We start from the raw sequence: 22317 nt of genomic DNA on the forward strand, positions 1-22317 counted from the left end.
CTGCGTATTGTGAGCACGAAGCCTCGCTGGGCACAGCCTCTAGATGGGCATATTTGCTACATAAAGTATTTACTATTTCCCTGCGTTGTGCCATGTTCAGCGCACTAGTTTTATCTATGTGATACCATCATGCTGGTTACTTATTGCTTACTCATGTTACCGGGCGCTGTGAGATGCAGCCCCCGCCGTGTACGGCTAATATCATAGCTTCTGTAGCTGCTTATTTATGGATATGGGACAATGCACATTTACACTTTGTCAGTAAATAGCCCCTGTGCAGTTTGTTAGACAGAATATTGTCGTGGTCTCTTTGACTGGGTGGTCCCGTGGTCTCTCCCAGGCTCCTACATCCACCTACCGTGTGGCAGGTTTGGGGTGCCCCTGTGCCTCACAGACCAGCCTCAATGTCCGATCCTCGGAGTCCAGGGGAAAGACAAGGTTTGCCGGCTCCTGAGTGAAGACTGGACCCTGCAGAGCCAGCTCATCTGCCAAGACAAGCGGACAAAGATGCTTAAATCAACATTTACATGTGAGATGTAACCTCTGTACAGAGCATTAGTAACACAAGCTGAGGCAGCCTGGCAGCGGGTATTACTCATACTTGCCTACATTGGTAAGGACTCCTCCGGAAGATCAGGGAGAGGTTGGCATAATGGGGGCGGGTCACGTCATTTGGCCCCACCCCCAAACAATCAATAATTGTTTCCGGCCAATTATGATGACACGTCGTTCGCGTCTTAAGCCCCCCCCCCCCACCTCTTTACTATAGGTGGCCATTAGAAACAGGGAGGCAGCCTCCCTCTCCCGGGAGGACTCCCAGAAATTCGGGAGTATCCCGGACATTCCATAAGAGTCGGCAACTATGGTATTACTTATATACCAGCTACTCACATAGAGCCTGATTGATTAAGGAAAGTTAATCAAAAGTAAGTAAGTAAGACAAAACCATGTTGCATTGGAGGGGGAGGTAAATATAAAATGTGATGGCATATTTATATTTGGGGTAGGGCATGTCCTAGATCAACTGTAAATTTCAGTGTACAAATAAGCTATCAAGTATTTGTGCGCTAGATGAAAAAACAGACAATATTTTCCTGATGTGTAAAATAATTATTAACTAATTTGCCCCCCTTGTATTGTAACATGGTTTTGTCCAGAAAACTTGAGTAAGAAAATGTACTCAATTTTTTGCTTAACTTTCCTTAATGAATCAGGGCCACAGGGCTCCAGACAGCACATATGGTATTGATGGGACAGCGTAACAAGTAAAAGTGATCATAAATTGAAATGTTATTTAATTTGAAACTTTTGTAACTCTCTTTCATGATCAAAACATTCGTATTCTTCTGTACTGTCTAATAATAAACCGATTTGTAAGATATATTAGGTATATATTAGGTATTCCATAAAAATTTGCTTATGGGAGATCCGGAGACGTTACACGAAAAGAGCAGGTGGGCGGTGCTTCACTATTCTGTGAAAAAGTGGGTGGGTCTCTCAGACCAAGCCACACCTACCTCAGTTCCCACTGATTACCAGTGGCCACGCCCTCCTTGTTGCCTATAGCAACCAGATTCTAGTTGTAATTTATTTAGTGCGTTCAACAGAATGACAGCTAGAACCGGATTTGTTGCTATAGGCAACATCTCCACTTTTTCAAACCCGCAGTTTAGTAAATATATCCCCAGGTCTTAGATTGTGCACCAAGTTTAAGGTTGGTCTTGTATCCGGGCGTGGCCAAATCTAGGGATAAAAGACTTGATGCGATTTTAAATTTAGGATCTGGGCTAAAGTTAGGGTTGGGATTAGTGTTTAGATTACATTTTATTTTGCCTTTACAAGCTGTCATGAGGGCATCTCAACGGGATCAGTCTGCACCAAACGCCTAAACATTTATTACATTAGAGGTGAAAACAGGCGCATTCTGCTTTAAGGCCCCATAAGGATATCCGAGAATCTCTTCCCTTTATATGGACAATGGCGTAAATGTAACTGGTTTTATTACTGCTCAGTGTGAGGGGTCAGCGCTGGACCCTGGGGTGTCATTCACGCTCCAGTCTCCATGAATAAGTAATAGATGAAAGTGTTTCAGGTAAATAGTTACAGAATACAGAGGGGCCGGGCGCAGACGCCAAAGTAGATTTTCAGTAAGTGGTTTCCGCATTTTGGGCTGTTATCATCACCCGACGAGGATCTGCCTTTCCGCTGGTCTGACCTTTATCTTGACGAGACCAAAGGAGCTGGGAGATTGTGCTGGTTCGGCTGAAACGTATGATATTATGCAGAGAGCTGCTAACGAGGCCTCTGATATATGCAGTATAATGTATAATACACAATGCAGAGACTACTATTATAACCGTAACTAATCATTATATGAGAGGGGATTCCACCATCACAGTCATCATGTCCAGGGATCTAAATCTATAACAGCTGCAAATATCTATGTGTGCTGCAGTGTTCACAGACTTGTATCCAGAGACGCTCTGCTACATCATATATACCCAGAGAGGCTCTGCTACATGATATATACACAGTGATGCTCTGCAACATCATATATACAGTGACGCTCCACTACATCATATATACTCAGTGACACTGCTACATCATATACACCCAGCTACATCATATACACCCAGCAAAGCTCTGCTACATCATATATACACAGTGACACTCTGCTACATCATATATACCCAGAGAGGCTCTGCTACATGATATATACACAGTGATGCTCCGCTACATCATATATACACAGTGATGCTCTGCTACATGATATATACACAGTGATGCTCTGCAACATCATATATACAGTGATGCTCCGCTACATCATATATACACAGTGACGCTCCGCTACATCATATATACACAGTGACGCTCCACTACATCATATATACTCAGTGACACTCCTACATCATATACACCCAGCTACATCATATACACCCAGCAAAGCTCTGCTACATCATATATACACAGTGACGTTCCGCTACATCATATATACACAGTGACGCTCTGCTACATCATATATACACAGTGACGCTCCGCTACATCATATATACCCAGTGATGCTCTGCTACATCATATATACACAGTGACGCTCCGCTACATCATACATACTCAGTGACACTCCTACATCATATACACCCAGCTACATCATATCCACCCAGCAAAGCTCTGCAACATCATATATACACAGTGACACTCTGTTACATCATATATATACAGTGACGCTCTGCTACATCATTTATACACAGTGACGCTCTGCTACATGATATATACACAGTGACGCTCTGCTACATCATATATATACAGTGACGCTCTGCTACATCATATATACTCAGTGACACTCCTACATCATATACACCCAGCTACATCATATCCACCCAGCAAAGCTCTGCAACATCATATATACACAGTGACACTCTGTTACATCATATATATACAGTGACGCTCTGCTACATCATTTATACACAGTGACGCTCTGCTACATGATATATACACAGTGACACTCTGCTACATCATATATATACAGTGACGCTCTGCTACATCATATATATACAGTGACGCTCTACTACATCATATATATACAGTGACGCTCTGCTACATCATATATACTCAGTAATGCTCTGCAACATCATATATACTCAGTGACACTCCTACATCATATACACCCAGCTACATCATACACACCCAGCAAAGCTCTGCTACATCATATATACTCAGCGATGGTCTGCTACATCATATATACTCAGTAACACTCTGCTACATCATATATACTCAGTATTACTCTGCTACATCATATATACTCAGCGATGCTCTGCTACATCATATATACTCAGCGATGCTCTGCTACATCATATATACTCAGTAATACTCTGCTACATCATATATACTCAGCGATGGTTGCTACATCATATATACTTAGCGATGCTCTGCTACATCATATATACTCAGCGATAATCTGCTACATCATATATACTCAGCGATGCTCTGCTACATCATATATACTCAGTAATACTCTGCTACATCATATATACTCAGCGATGGTTGCTACATCATATATACTTAGCGATGCTCTGCTACATCATATCTACTCAGCGATAATCTGCTACATCATATATACTCTGCGATAATCTGCTACATCATATATACTCGGCGAAAATCTGCTACATCATATATACTCGGCGATAATCTGCTACATCATATATACTCAGCGATAATCTGCTACATCATATATACTCAGCGATAACCTGCTACATCATATATACTCAGTAATGGTCTGTTACATCATATATACTCAACAATGGTTTGCTACATCATATATACTCAGCGATGCTCTGCTACATCATATATACTCAGCGATGCTCTGCTATATCATATATACTCGGCGATGCTCTGCTATATAATATATACTAAGCAATGCTTTGCTACATCATATATACTCAGTGACTTTGCTACATCATATACACCCAGTAAAGCTCTGCTACATAATATATACACAGTGATGCTCTGCTACATCATATATACTCAGCGATGGTCTGCAACATCATATATACTCAGCGATGCTCTACTACATCATATATACTCAGTAATAATCTGCTACATCATATATACTTAGCGATGCTCTGCTACATCATATATACTCAGTGATGCTCTACTACATCATATATACGCAGCAAAGCTGTACTACATCATATATACCCAGTGACGCTCTGCTACATCATATATACTCAGTAATACTCTCATACACTCAGAAATACTCTGCTACATCATATATACTCAGTAATAATCTGCTACATCATATATACTCAGCGATGCTCTGCTACATCATATATACTCAGTGAAGCTCTACTACATCATATATACTCAGCGATGCTATGATACATTATATATACTCAGCGATGCTCTGCTACATCATATATACTCAGTAATACTCTGCTACATGATATATACTCCGCAATGCTCTGCTACATCATATATACTCAGCGATGCTCTACTATATCATATATACTCAGCGATGCTCGGCTACATCATATATACTCAGCGATGCTCTGCTCCATCATATATACTCAGCGATGCTCTGCTACATCATATAAATTCAGACAGGCTCTGCTACATTATATATACTCAACGATGCTCTGCTACGTCATATATAAACAGTAATATTCTGTTATATCATATATACTCGGCAATGCTCTGTTACATCATATATACTCAGTAATACTCTGCTACATCATATATACTTAGCGATGCTCTGCTACATCATATATACTCAGCGATGCTTTGCTACTTTATATATACACTCAGAGAAGCTCTACTACATCATACATACTCAGCGATGCACTGCTACATCATACATACTCAGCGATGCTCGGCTAAATCATATATACTCAGTGACGGCCTGCTACATCATATATACTCAGCGATGCTCTGCTACATCATATATACTCAGCAATGCTCTACTACATCATATATACTCAGTGATGCTCTGCTACATCATATATACTCAGTGATGCTCTACTACATCATATATACTCAGTGATGCTCTACTACATCATATATACTCAGCGATGCTATGATACATTATATATACTCAGAAATACTCTGCTACATCATATATACTCAGCGATGGTCTGCTACATCATATTTACTTAGCGATGCTCTGCTACATTATATATACTCAGCGATGCTCTGCTACATTATATATACTCAGCGATGCTCTACTACATCATATATACTCAGCAACGCCCTGCTACATCATATATACTCAGCAACGCCCTGCTACATCATATATACTCAGCAACGCCCTGCTACATCATATATACTCAGCGATGCTTTGCTACTTTATATATACACTCAGAGAAGCTCTACTACATCATACATACTCAGCGATGCTCTGCTACATCATACATACTCAGCGATGCTCTGCTACATCATACATACTCAGCGATGCTCTGCTACATCATATATACTCAGTGACGGCCTGCTACATCATATATACTCAGCGATGCTCTGCTACATAATATATACTCAGCGATGCCCTACTACATCATATATACTCAGTAATGCTCTGCTACATCATATATACTCAGTGATGCTCTGCTACATCATATATACTCAGTGACGCCCTGCTACATCATATATACTCAGCGATGCTCTGCTACATCATATATACTCAGCGATGCTCTGCTACATCATATATACTCAGCGATGCACTGCTACATCATATATACTCAGAGATGCTATGCTACATCATATATACTCAGAGATGCTCTGCTACATCATATATACTCAGAGATGCTCTGCTACTTTACATATCCTCAGAGATGCACTGCTACATCACATATCCTCAGAGATGCTCTGCTACATCACATATCCTCAGAGATGCTCTGCTACATCACATATCCTCAGAGATGCTCTCTACATCATATATACTCAGTAATACTATGCTACATCATATATACTCAGCGAACCTTTGCTACATGACATATACTCAGCGATTCACTGCTACATCATATATACTCAGTGACTCTCTGCTACATCATATTTACACTCAGTGTCCCTCTCCTACATCATATATACCCGGTGACACTCTGCTACATGATATATACTCGGCGATACTCTGCTACATTATATATAGACAGTAATTCTCTGCTACAACATATATACTCAGTAATATTCTGCTACATCAAATATGCTCAGCGATGCTCTGCTACATCATATATACTCAATAATACTCTGCTACATCATACATACTCATTGACACCCTGCTACATCATATATACTCAGCGATGCTCTGCTACATCAAATATATACTCAGCGATGCTTTCTACATCATACATACTCAGTGACACCCTGCTACATCATATTTACTCAGCGATGCTCTGATACATCATATATACTTAGTAATACTCTGCTACATCATATATAATCAGTAATACTTGACTACATCATATATACCCAGTGACTCTTTGCTACATCATATATACCCAGTGATGCTCTGCTACATCATATATACTCAGTGACCCTCCTCTACATTATATATACTCAGTGAGTCTGTGCTACAGCATATATATTCAGTGACTCTGCTACATCATTTATATTCAGTGATGCTCTGACACATCATATAAACTCAGTGACTCTGCTACATCATATATAATCAGCGATGCTCTGCTACATCATATATACTCATTGACTCTGCTACATCATATATACTCAGTGATGCTCTGCTACATCATATATACTCAGCAATGCTCTGCTACATCATATATACTCAGTGATGCTCTGCTACATCATATATACGCAGTGATGCTCTGCCACATCATATATACGCAGTGATGCTCTGCCACATCATATATACTCAGTGAGTCCGTGCTACATCATATATATTCAGTGACTCTGCTACATCATTTATACTCAGTGATGCTCTGACACATCATATAAACTCAGTGACTCTGCTACATCATATATAATCAGCGATGCTCTGCTACATCATATATACTCAGCGATGCTCTACTACATCATATATACTCAGCGATGCTCTGCTACATCATATATACGCAGTGATGCTCTGCCACATCATATATACTCAGTGAGTCTGTGCTACATCATATATACTCAGTGAGTCTGTGCTACATCATATATACGCAGTGATGCTCTGCCACATCATATATACTCAGTGAGTCCGTGCTACATCATATATATTCAGTGCCTCTGCTACATCATTTATACTCAGTGATGCTCTGACACATCATATAAACTCAGTGACTCTGCTACATCATATATAATCAGCGATGCTCTGCTACATCATATATACTCAGCGATGCTCTACTACATCATATATACTCAGTGATGCTCTGCTACATCATATATACGCAGTGATGCTCTGCCACATCATATATACTCAGTGAGTCTGTGCTACATCATATATACGCAGTGATGCTCTGCCACATCATATATACTCAGTGACACTCTGCTACATCATATATACTCAGTGACGCTCTGCTACATCATATATACTCAGTGACGCTCTGCTACATCATATATACTCAGTGACGCTCTGCTACATCATATATAATGAGAGATGCTCTCCTACATCATATATACTCAGTGACGCTCTGCTACATCATGGATACTCAGTAATACACTGCTACATTATATATACTCAGCGATGCTCTGCTACATCATATATACTGAGTGATGGTCTGCTACATCATATATAGTAAGCGATGCTCTGCTACATCATATATACTTAGCGATGATCTGCTACATCATTTATACTCAGTGACTCTCCTCTACATTATATATACTCAGTGAGTCTGTGCTACAGCATATAATGTCAGCAATGCTCTGCTACATCATATATACTCAGTGACTCTAATACATCATATATACTCATTGACTCTGCTACATCATATATACTCAGTGACGCTCTGCTATATCATATATACACAGTGATGCTCTGCTACATCATATATACACAGCGATGCTCTGCTACATCATATATACACAGCGATGCTCTACTACATCATATATACTCAGCAATGCTCTGCTACATCATATATACTCAGTGAGTCTGTGCTACATCATATATACTCAGTGACGCTCTGCTACATCATATATACTCAGCAATGCTCTGCTACATCATATATACTCAGCGATGCTCTGACACATCATATATACTCAGTGACTCTGCTACATAATATATAATCAGCGATGCTCTGCTACATCATATATACTCAGCGATGCTCTACTACATCATATATACTCAGCGATGCTCTGCTACATCATATATACTCAGCGATGCTCTACTACATCATATATACTCAGAGATGCTCTGCTACATCACATATCCTCAGTAATGCTCTCTACATCATATTTACCCGGTGATGCTCTGTTACATCATATATACTCGGCGATGCTCTGCTACATCATATATACACAGCGATGCTCTGCTACATCATATATACACAGCGATGCTCTGCTACATCATATATACTCAGCGATGCTCTCTACATCATATATACTCAGTGATGCTCTCTACATCATATATACTCAGTGACGCTCTGCTACATCACATGTCCTCAGTAATGCTCTCTACATCATATATACTCGGCGATGCTCTGCTACATCATATATACTCGGCGATGCTCTGCTACATCATATATAGACAGTAATACTCTGCTACATCATATATACTCAGCGATGCTCTGCTACATCATATATACTCAGTGACATTGTGATGCTCTACTACATTATATGTACTCAGTGATTCTTTCTATATCATATATACTCATTGACTCTGCTACATCAGATATACTCAGTGATGCTCTGCTACATCATATATACTCAGCAATGCTCTGCTACATCATATATACTCAGTAATACTCTGCTACATGATGTATACTCAGCGATGCTATGATACATCCTATATACTCAGGAATACTCTGCTACATTATATATACTCAGCAATGCTTTGCTATATGATATATACTCAGCGATGCTCTGCTACATCATATATACTCAGCGATGCTCTGCTACATCATATATACTCAGCGATGCTCTACTACATCATATATACTCAGAGATGCTCTGCTACATCACATATCCTCAGTAATGCTCTCTACATCATATATACCCAGTGATGCTCTGTTACATCATATACACTCGGCGATGCTCTGCTACATCATATAAAGACAGTAATACTCTACTACATCATATATACTCAGCGATGCTCTGCTACATCATATATACTCAGTGACGCTCTGCTATATCATATATACACAGTGATGCTCTGCTACATCATATATACACAGCGATGCTCTGCTACATCATATATACACAGCGATGCTCTACTACATCATATATACTCAGCAATGCTCTGCTACATCATATATACTCAGTGAGTCTGTGCTACATCATGTATACTCACTCAGTGACGCTCTGCTACATCATAAATACGCAGTGATGCTCTGCCACATCATATATACTCAGTGACGCTCTACTAGATCATATATACTCAGTGACGCTCTGCTACATCATATATAATGAGAGATGCTCTCCTACATCATATATACTCAGTGACGCTCTGCTACATCATATATACTGAGTGATGGTCTGCTACATCATATATAGTAAGCAATGCTCTGCAACATCATATATACCCAGATACGATCTGCTCCATCATGGATACCCAGTAATACTCTGCTACATTATATATACTCAGCGATGCTCTGCTACATCATATATACTCAGTGACGCTCGGCTACATCATATATAATCAGCGATGCTCTGCTACATCATATATACTCAGCGATGCTCTACTACATCATATATATTCAGCGATGCTCTGCTACATCACATATCCTCAGTAATGCTCTCTTACATCATATATACCCAGTGATGCTCTGTTACATCATATATACACAGCGATGCTCTGCTACATCATATATACGCAGTGACGCTCTGCTACATCATATATACGCAGTGATGCTCTGCCACATCATATATACTCAGTGACGCTCTGCTACATCATATATAATGAGAGATGCTCTCCTACATCATATATACTCAGTGACGCTCTGCTACATCATGGATACTCAGCAATACACTGCTACATTATATATACTCAGTGACGCTCTGCTACATCATGGATACTCAGGAATACTCTGCTACATCATATATACTCAGCGATGCTCTGCTACATGATATTTACTCAGCGATGCTCTGCTACATCATATATACTTAGCGATGATCTGCTACATCATTTATACTCAGTGACTCTCCTCTACATTATATATACTCAGTGAGTCTGTGCTACAGCATATATTGTCAGCAATACCCTGCTACATCATATATACTCATTGACTCTGCTACATCAAATATACTCAGTGATTCTCTGCTACATCATATATACTCAGTAATACTCTGCTACATGATGTATACTCAGCGATGCTATGATACATCCTATATACTCAGGAATACTCTGCTACATCATATATACTCAGCGATGCTCTGCTACATGATATATACTCAGCGATGCTCTGCTACATCATATATACTCAGCGATGCTCTGCTACATCATATATATTCAGCGATGCTCTGCTACATCATATATACTCAGCGATGCTCTGCTACATCATATATACTCAGTGATGCTCTGCTACATCATATATACGCAGTGATGCTCTGCCACATCATATATACTCAGTGAGTCTGTGCTACATCATATATACTCAGTGACGCTCTGCCACATCATATATACTCAGTGACGCTCTGCTACATCATATATACTCAGTGACGCTCTGCTACATCATATATACTCAGTGACGCTCTGCTACATCATATATAATGAGAGATGCTCTCCTACATCATATATACTCAGTGACGCTCTGCTACATCATGGATACTCAATAATACACTGCTACATTATATATACTCAGCGATGTTCTGCTACATCATATATACTGAGTGATGGTCTGCTACATCATATATAGTAAGCAATGCTCTGCAACATCATATATACCCAGATACTATCTGCTTCATCATGGATACCCAGTAATACTCTGCTACATTATATATACTCAGCGATGCTCTGCTACATCATATATACTCATTGACTCTGCTACATCAGATAAACTCAGTGATGCTCTGCTACATCATATATACTCAGCAATGCTCTGCTACATCATATATACTCAGCGATGCTCTGACACATCATATATACTCAGTGACGCTGCTACATCATATATAATCAGCGATGCTCTGCTACATCATATATACTCAGCGATGCTCTACTACATCATATATACTCAGCGATGCTCTGCTACGTCATATATACTCAGCGATGCTCTACTACATCATATATACTCAGTGATGCTCTACTACATCATATATACTCAGTGATGCTCTGCTACATCACATATCCTCAGTAATGCTCTCTACATCATATATACCCGGTGATGCTCTGTTACATCATATATACTCGGCGATGCTCTGCTACATCATATATACACAGCGATGCTCTGCTACATCATATATTACCAGCGATGCTCTACTACATCATATATACACAGCGATGCTCTGCTACATCATATATACTCAGTGATGCTTTGCTACATCATAAATACTCAGTGATGCTCTCTACATCATATATACTCAGTGATGCTCTCTACATCATATATACTCAGTGACGCTCTGCTACATCTTTAATACTCAGTGATGCTCTGCTACATCATGGATACTCAGTAATACACTTCTACATCATATATACTCAGAGATGCTCTGCTACATCACATATCCTCAGTAACGCTCTCTACATCATATATACCCAGTGATGCTCTGTTACATCATATATACTCGGCGATGCTCTGTTACATCATATATACTCGGCGATGCTCTGCTACATCATATATACTCGGCGATGCTCTGCTACATCATATATACTCGGCGATGCTCTGCTACATCATATATACTCTGCGATGCTCTGCTACATCATATATAGACAGTAATACTCTGCTACATCATATATACTCAGCGATGCTCTGCTACATCATATATACTCAGTGACGCTCTGCTACATCATATATACACAGTGATGCTCTGCTACATCATATATACACAGCGATGCTCTGCTACATCATATATACACAGCGATGCTCTGTTACATCATATATACACAGCGATGCTCTGCTACATCATATATACACAGCGATGCTCTGCTACATCATATATACTCAGCGATGCTCTGCTACATCATATATACTCAGTAACGCTCTGCTACATCATATATAATGAGAGATGCTCTGCTACATCATATACACTCAGTGACGCTCTGCTACATCATGGATACTCAATAATACACTGCTACATTATATATACTCAGCGATGTTCTGCTACATCATATATACTGAGTGATGGTCTGCTACATCATATATAGTAAGCAATGCTCTGCAACATCATATATACCCAGATACTATCTGCTCCATCATGGATACCCAGTAATACTCTACTACATTATATATACTCAGCGATGCTCTGCTACATCATATATACTCATTGACTCTGCTACATTAGATAAACTCAGTGATGCTCTGCTACATCATATATACTCAGCAATGCTCTGCTACATCATATATACTCAGCGATGCTCTGACACATCATATATACTCAGTGACTCTGCTACATCATATATAATCAGCGATGCTCTGCTACATCATATATACTCAGCGATGCTCTACTACATCATATATACTCAGCGATGCTCTGCTACATCATATATACTCAGCGATGCTCTACTACATCATATATACTCAGTGATGCTCTGCTACATCATATATACTCAGAGATGCTCTGCTACATCACATATCCTCAGTAATGCTCTCTACATCATATATACCCGGTGATGCTCTGTTACATCATATATACTCGGCGATGCTCTGCTACATCATATATACACAGCGATGCTCTGCTACATCATATATACACAGCGATGCTCTGCTACATCATATATACACAGCGATGCTCTGCTACATCATAAATACTCAGTGATGCTCTCTACATCATATATACTCAGTGATGCTCTCTACATCATATATACTCAGTGACGCTCTGCTACATCATTAATACTCAGTGATGCTCTGCTACATCATGGATACTCAGTAATACACTTCTACATCATATATACTCAGAGATGCTCTGCTACATCATAAATACTCAGTGATGCTCTCTACATCATATATACTCAGTAATGCTCTCTACATCATATATACCCAGTGATGCTCTGTTACATCATATATACTCGGCGATGCTCTGCTACATCATATATACTCGGCGATGCTCTGCTACATCATATATAGACAGTAATACTCTGCTACATCATATATACTCAGCGATGCTCTGCTACATCATATATACTCAGTGATGCTCTGCTACATCATAAATACTCAGTGATGCTCTCTACATCATATATACACAGCGATGCTCTGCTACATCATATATACTCAGCGATGCACTACTACATCATATATACTCAGTGAGTCTGTGCTTCATCATAAATACTCAGTGATGCTCTCTACATCATATATACTCAGTGATGCTTTCTACATCATATATACTCAGTGATGCTCTCTACATCATATATACTCAGTGATACTCTGCTACATCATGGATACTCAGTAATACACTGCTACATTATATATACTCAGAGATGCTCTGCTACATCATATATAATCAGTGACTCTCTGCTACATTATATATACGAAGCGATGCTCTTCTACATTATATATACGAAGCGATGCTCTGCTACATCATATATAATCAGTGACTGTCTACTACATCATAAATACTCAGCAATGCTCTGCTACATCATATATACTAAGCGATGCTCTGCTACATTATATATACTCAGTGACATTGTGATGCTCTCTACATCATATATACTCAGTGATGCTTTCTACATCATATATATTCAGAGAAGCTCTGCTACATCATATATACTCAGTAATACACTACTACATCATATATAATCAGTAATACTCTACTACATCATATATACCCAGTGACTCTCCTCTACATTATATATACTCAGTGAGTCTGTGCTACAGCATATATTGTCAGCAATGCTCTGCTACATCATATATACTCATTGACTCTGCTACATCAGATATACTCAGTGATGCTCTGCTACATCATATATACTCAGCAATGCTCTGCTACATCATATATACTCAGGAATACTCTGCTACATTATATATACTCAGCGATGCTTTGCTATATGATATATACTCAGCGATGCTCTGCTACATCATATATACTCAGCGATGCTCTGCTACATCATATATACTCAGCGATGCTCTACTACATCATATATACTCAGCGATGCTCTGCTACATCACATATCCTCAGTAATGCTCTCTACATCATATATACCCAGTGATGCTCTGTTACATCATATATACTCGGCGATGCTCTGCTACATCATATATAGACAGTAATACACTGCTACATCATATATACTCAGCGATGCTCTGCTACATCATATATACTCAGCAATACTCTGCTACATCATATATACTCAGCGATGCTCTGCTACATCATATATACTCAGTGACGCTCTACTACGTCATATATACTCAGTGACGCTCTACTACATCATATATACTGAGTGATGGTCTGCTACATCATATATAATCAGCGATGCTCTGCTACATCATATATACTCATTGACTCTAATACATCATATATACTCATTGACTCTGCTACATCAGATATACACAGTGATACTCTGCTACATCATATATACACAGCGATGCTCTGCTACATCATATATACACAGCAATGCTCTGCTACATCATATATACTCAGTGAGTCTGTGCTACATCATATATAATCAGTGACGCTCTACTACATCATATATACTCAGTGACGCTCTACTACATCATATATACTGAGTGATGGTCTGCTACATCATATATAATCAGCGATGCTCTGCTACATCATATATACTCAGCGATGCTCTACTACATCATATATACTGAGTGATGGTCTGCTACATCATATATAGTAAGCAATGCTCTGCAACATCATATATACCCAGATACGATCTGCTCCATCATGGATACCCAGTAATACTCTGCTACATTATATATACTCGGCGATGCTCTGCTACATCATATATACTCAGTGACGCTCTGCTACATCATATATACTCAGTGACGCTCTGCTACATCATATATAATCAGCGATACTCTGCTACATCATATATACTCAGCCATGCTCTACTACATCATATATATTCAGCGATGCTCTGCTACATCACATATCCTCAGTAATGCTCTCTTACATCATATATACCCAGTGATGCTCTGCTACATCATATATACACAGCGATGCTTTGCTACATCATATATACACAGCGATGCTCTGCTACATTATATATACTCAGCGATGCTCTGCTACATCATATATACGCAGTGATGCTCTGCTACATCATATATACGCAGTGATGCTCTGCTACATCATATATAATGAGAGATGCTCTGCTACATCATATATACGCAGTGATGCTCTGCTACATCATATATAATGAGAGATGCTCTCCTTCATCATATATACTCAGTGACGCTCTGCTACATCATATATAATGAGAGATGCTCTCCTTCATCATATATACTCAGTGACGCTCTGCTACATCATGGATACTCAGCAATACACTGCTACATTATATATACTCAGCGATGCTCTGCTACATCATATATACTGAGTGATGGTCTGCTACGTCATATATAGTAAGCGATGCTCTGCTACATCATATATACTTAGCGATGATCTGCTACATCATTTATACTCAGTGACTCTCCTCTACATTATATATACTCAGTGAGTCTGTGCTACAGCATATATTGTCAGCAATGCTCTGCTACATCATATATACTCAGTGACTCTAATACATCATATATACTCATTGACTCTGCTACATCAGATATATTCAGTGATTCTCTGCTACATCATATATACTCAGTAATACTCTGCTACATGATGTATACTCAGCGATGCTATGATACATCCTATATACTCAGGAATACTCTGCTACATCATATATAATCAGTGACGCTCTACTACTTCATATATACTCAGTGACGCTCTGCTACATCATATATACTGAGTGATGGTCTGCTACATCATATATAATCAGCGATGCTCTGCTACATCATATATACTCAGCGATGCTCTACTACATCATATATACTGAGTGATGGTCTGCTACATCATATATAGTAAGCAATGCTCTGCAACATCATATATACCCAGATACGATCTGCTCCATCATGGATACCCAGTAATACTCTGCTACATTATATATACTCGGCGATGCTCTGCTACATCATATATACTCAGTGACGCTCTGCTACATCATATATAATCAGCGATACTCTGCTACATCATATATACTCAGCCATGCTCTACTACATCATATATATTCAGCGATGCTCTGCTACATCACATATCCTCAGTAATGCTCTCTTACATCATATATACCCAGTGATGCTCTGCTACATCATATATACACAGCGATGCTTTGCTACATCATATATACACAGCGATGCTCTGCTACATTATATATACTCAGCGATGCTCTGCTACATCATATATACGCAGTGATGCTCTGCTACATCATATATAATGAGAGATGCTCTCCTTCATCATATATACTCAGTGACGCTCTGCTACATCATATATAATGAGAGATGCTCTCCTTCATCATATATACTCAGTGACGCTCTGCTACATCATGGATACTCAGCAATACACTGCTACATTATATATACTCAGCGATGCTCTGCTACATCATATATACTGAGTGATGGTCTGCTACGTCATATATAGTAAGCGATGCTCTGCTACATCATATATACTTAGCGATGATCTGCTACATCATTTATACTCAGTGACTCTCCTCTACATTATATATACTCAGTGAGTCTGTGCTACAGCATATATTGTCAGCAATGCTCTGCTACATCATATATACTCAGTGACTCTAATACATCATATATACTCATTGACTCTGCTACATCAGATATACTCAGTGATTCTCTGCTACATCATATATACTCAGTAATACTCTGCTACATGATGTATACTCAGCGATGCTATGATACATCCTATATACTCAGGAATACTCTGCTACATCATATATACTCAGCGATGCTCTGCTACATCATATATACTCAGCGATGCTCTGCTACATCATATATACTCAGCGATGCTCTGCTACATCATATATACTCAGCGATGCTCTGCTACATCATATATACTCAGCGATGCTCTGCTACATCATATATATTCAGCGATGCTCTGCTACATCATATATACTCAGCGATGCTCTGCTACATCATATATACTCAGCGATGCTCTGCTACATCATATATACTCAGCGATGCTCTGCTACATCATATATACTCAGCGATGCTCTGCTACATCATATATACTCAGCGATGCTCTGCTACATCATATATACTCAACGATGCTCTGCTACATCATATATACTCAGTGACTCTCCTCTACATTATATATACTCAGTGACTCTGTGCTACATCATATATACTCAGCAATGCTCTGCTACATCATTTATTCACAGTGACGCTGCTACAATATATATACTCAGCAATGGTCTGCTACAGCATATATACCCAGTGATGCTCTGCTACATCATATATACCCAGTGATGCTTTGGTACAGCATATATACTTAGTGACTCTCCTCTACATCATATATACTCAGTGACTCTGTGCTACATCATATATACTCAGCGATGCTCTGCTACATCATATATACCCAGTGACTCTCTGTCACGCTCTGCTACATCACATACTCTGTGAGATACTCTGCTACATAGTAAGCTCCTGGTGATGCGCTGGAGGAAGAGTTTAGCCCAGAGGCTGATGCAACACTTGACAGAAGTGTCAACTGTGCAGCGTAATGCTCCCACCTCTCCGGAGGAATAAACACAGTGTAATTGTACCTCTGGGGCCGCGATACCTCTGTCACCCTCGGGACATGTTGTTTTGATGTGGAAACAGCATGAGCAAGAGTAGGAAAGTAGAACTGTAACACTATGTATCCGAAGCTCTTCCTGCCCACAAGAGGGTATTCAGTCTCTGGGAGACAAAACTGTAAGGCACCATCCAGGGGGCAATACTTATGTGAGAGATGGGAGAAGGTGACATAGGGACAGATGGTCTAAGAGGGACCTGGATGGGAGAGAAAAGAGTGAAGAAATGAATGGTAAAAGGATGGGGTGAGGGATGATAGAAGGACGAAAGAAAAGGATGCAAGAAGAATGGAGGGAGGGGTTATAGAAGAATGAAGAAATGGATGAAGAAATAGTGGAGGGAGGGATGACAGAAGAATGGAGGGAGGGGTGATAGAAGAATGAAGAAATGGATGAAGAAATAGTGGAGGAAGGGATGACAGAAGAATGAAGAAATAAATGAAAGAAGAATGGAGGGAGTGATGATAGAATGAAGAAATGTATGAAGAAATAATGTAGGGAGGGATGACAGAAGAATGAAGAAATGTCTGATAGAAGAATGGAGAAATGTATGAAGAAATAATGGAGGGAGGGATGACAGAAGAATGAAGAAATGTATGAAAGAAGAATGGAGGGAGGGGTGATTGGAGAATGAAGAAATGGATGTATGAAAGAAGAATGGAGGGAGGGATGACAGAAGAATGAAGAAATAAATGAAAGAAGAATGGAGGGAGTGATGATAGAATGAAGAAATGTATGAAGAAATAATGTAGGGAGGGATGACAGAAGAATGAAGAAATGTCTGATAGAAGAATGGAGAAATGTATGAAGAAATAATGGAGGGAGGGATGACAGAAGAATGAAGAAATGTATGAAAGAAGAATGGAGGGAGGGGTGATTGGAGAATGAAGAAATGGATGTATGAAAGAAGAATGGAGGGAGGGATGACAGAAGAATGAAGAAATAAATGAAAGAAGAATGAATAAATGGATGAAAGAAGAATGGAGGGAGTGACGATAGAATGAAGAAATGGACGAAGAAATAATGGAGGGAGGGATGACAGAAGAATGAAGAAATGTATGAAAGAAGAGTGAAGAAATGTATGAAAGAAGTATGGAGGGAGGGGTGATTGGAGAATGAAGAAATGGATGTATGAAAGAAGTATGGAGGGAGGGGTGATTGGAGAATGAAGAAATGGATGAATAAAGAATGGAGGGAGGGATGGCAGAAGAATGAAGAAATGGATAAAGAAATAAAGGAGGGAGGGATGACAGAAGAATGAAGAAATGGATAAAGAAATAAAGGAGGGAGGGATGACAGAAGAATGAAGAAATGGATGATAGAAGAATGGAGGGTGAAAAAAATCAAAGAATAAAGGGAGATTTGGTAAACTCGGAATTGGATAACCATAGCAGAACACATTATTACTGCTCATTCACATAATAACGTGCATGCAGATTTTCCAGCTTCTTGGACTTAATTTGTGATACATATCAGAAAAACTGGGTGGTGCACTGACATAGGGATCACTGATCCCTTAGAAAGTTGAGTTTCCTGTGCCTGCAATCAGGGTAGTGAAACTTCAGCAATCCTGTGCGAACGTACTGGACCAACTACAATGTCAGAGTACAAAATAGTTGTAGAATATACAAGGTCTCAGCCACAGATGGGCAAAACAATTTAAAAAAACTCAAAATTTGTCTTATTTTGGCCGTTTTCATTGTTTAGATTCAACATATAATATGAAATACGGCAAATTTGCTTAAAAGGAATTATCCAATAGGCATATGTGCTAAAAACTGTATTTAAGAGGTCCTAGTATATCAAAACCTATAAAACACATAAGCAAAAAACCAAAAATAAAATGAACAGTCTAATTTTAATACACTGTATCTCCGTGTTGGCCCAGAAAAAACCCTCATAGACCAATTTGAAAACTAGGTGCTAAACAGAGGTGAACATGCAGATCAAAGACGATATTCAGAGGAACAGTTTTGAGATTTGGCACATGACTAGTGCAGAGTATTCAGATTCTGTATAATGTATAGGGTTACCATGTCGTGGTCCCCCATTATACATGTCACCCTATCACCCTGTAGCAGGTGACACAACATGACAAGTTGTCTAGCTGGATAATGACGACTCAAAATAATCATATTCCAGAAATGTCACATGAGAGGAAACAGAGTCTTGATCATTTAAATATTATTTTAAGGGCTAATATAAATTCATTCCTAACAAATTAAAACTGGAATAATTAATTTGATATGCAAATTAGATTATCTGGTATATAAGTCTAATTACAAACTAATTTGCTCTCGCAGCATGAAAGGGAACAACGTGTTCCCTATGTACAACACCTGGATATGGACAGTTTAATGACTTGACAGTTTTCATACTCGTTTAAGCTCACAAAATGGCCGCTTCCGCTGTGCGCATGTGACGTGTGTACGTTAAGTCCAGGACATCCCAGATCGAGATCGCTGTTTGTGCCTCAGGTATGGAGGTGGGCAGCCCTATTTGATATTATCATAGATATTCTGGTGCAATGCCTCTTGCATGTGTCTGCTCAGCTATCTGATTTCTGACAGGAACTTTCAAACCACTCGGCCATATTGTTTCTAGAATGTTCTGCAGCATTTTTTATTTTTTTTCGCAATACTGGCACCAAAATTCAGAAAGAAAATATTTTATTGCTGAATATTTTAAGAGGAGGCGGTTTCATTTTCGTCCCCTAATTTTTGCAGAAAACATAACTTTGGTTATTAAGCTTAATAAGTGCACTTTACATCTTAAGGGGCAAATGTTACGCTATCCTTTAAGTAGTAATAATGGCCAAATTTATGCCAAATCATTACATCTAAAACTCTGGCAATAAGAGCGAGTGTGGCTATTAAATACTTAATTCATATGTTCTACTTGAAATCTTGCTGACCCTGAAGAAATTTCCCACAATCCTCCAGTACCCGTGATTCCATCTAACAGCTCTGTCGCTTATTAATTTAGCTGAAAGATCTGGATGTTGCTACAGTTTAAAATATTTCTAGGTCATTAAGTATAAAATAACCTAAAACGGGGTCATTTTTCTGCCTGGCTGAATAGCCAATTTCTTGATTAAAATTTATGTTCAGCTCATTAATCCAGGACACTGAACGCTGGACACAGTGGGACAGGCTACAAGGGTCAGAGGACACACACGATTTCATAAATGTCCACCTATTGTCAGATAAAGTAAATAAATAAATAAATCACTTTAAAAATAAGAATTTGTGGAAGAGCTACCGGGAAAAACATATGATAGCGGTCCGGTCAACTGCACACACAGTGCTGGTAGCCATTTTGTGGGCGTTACCGATATTCAAGCAACTAGTGACTTCACTGATACAGAATTACATCACATATATAAACTAACTATGGATTGCTGTGGGTTCACAGCCCGTAATGGTACAAACTTCGGGAATACTTTACGCCCCATATGCTGAGCCGTACATATCTTATATCTGTGCAGGTCTGCAGCAGTAGCACAGAGGGCCCAGTTTATACCAAGCATACGTCGCAGCCACTTACGCCACAATTACACCCATTTTTTTTACTCGTTGGTTTTATGTGCACACCAAGCCACCAGTGGGCGTGACCAGCATGCATGGGGGCGTGGCTATAATTTTAGACAGTGCTTGGCTGCTCTCCAACTCTTCCTATCCCCATAATATACATGGGCAATGCTGCATGCACTACTGTTAGGTGCATGCAGCTCTCCCTTTTCAAGCAGAGCTGTGTGAAGTGGGCGCAGG

General features: G+C 39.3%; 1 protein-coding gene across 1 annotated transcript in view; it reads right to left on the reverse strand.

The window, feature by feature from the left end:
• Window positions 1-22317, reverse strand: part of LOC142099850 (contactin-4-like) — an 88479-nt gene that overhangs the window by 30151 nt on the left and 36011 nt on the right. Inside the window, exon 3 of the mRNA XM_075183761.1 lies at window positions 359-485. Coding sequence (XP_075039862.1) covers window positions 359-485 — 127 coding nt within the window. The remainder of the gene's footprint in view (window positions 1-358; window positions 486-22317) is intronic.

This window comes from Mixophyes fleayi, chromosome 8, assembly GCF_038048845.1.
Source record: "Mixophyes fleayi isolate aMixFle1 chromosome 8, aMixFle1.hap1, whole genome shotgun sequence".
Classification (NCBI taxonomy): Eukaryota; Metazoa; Chordata; class Amphibia; order Anura; family Limnodynastidae; genus Mixophyes; species Mixophyes fleayi.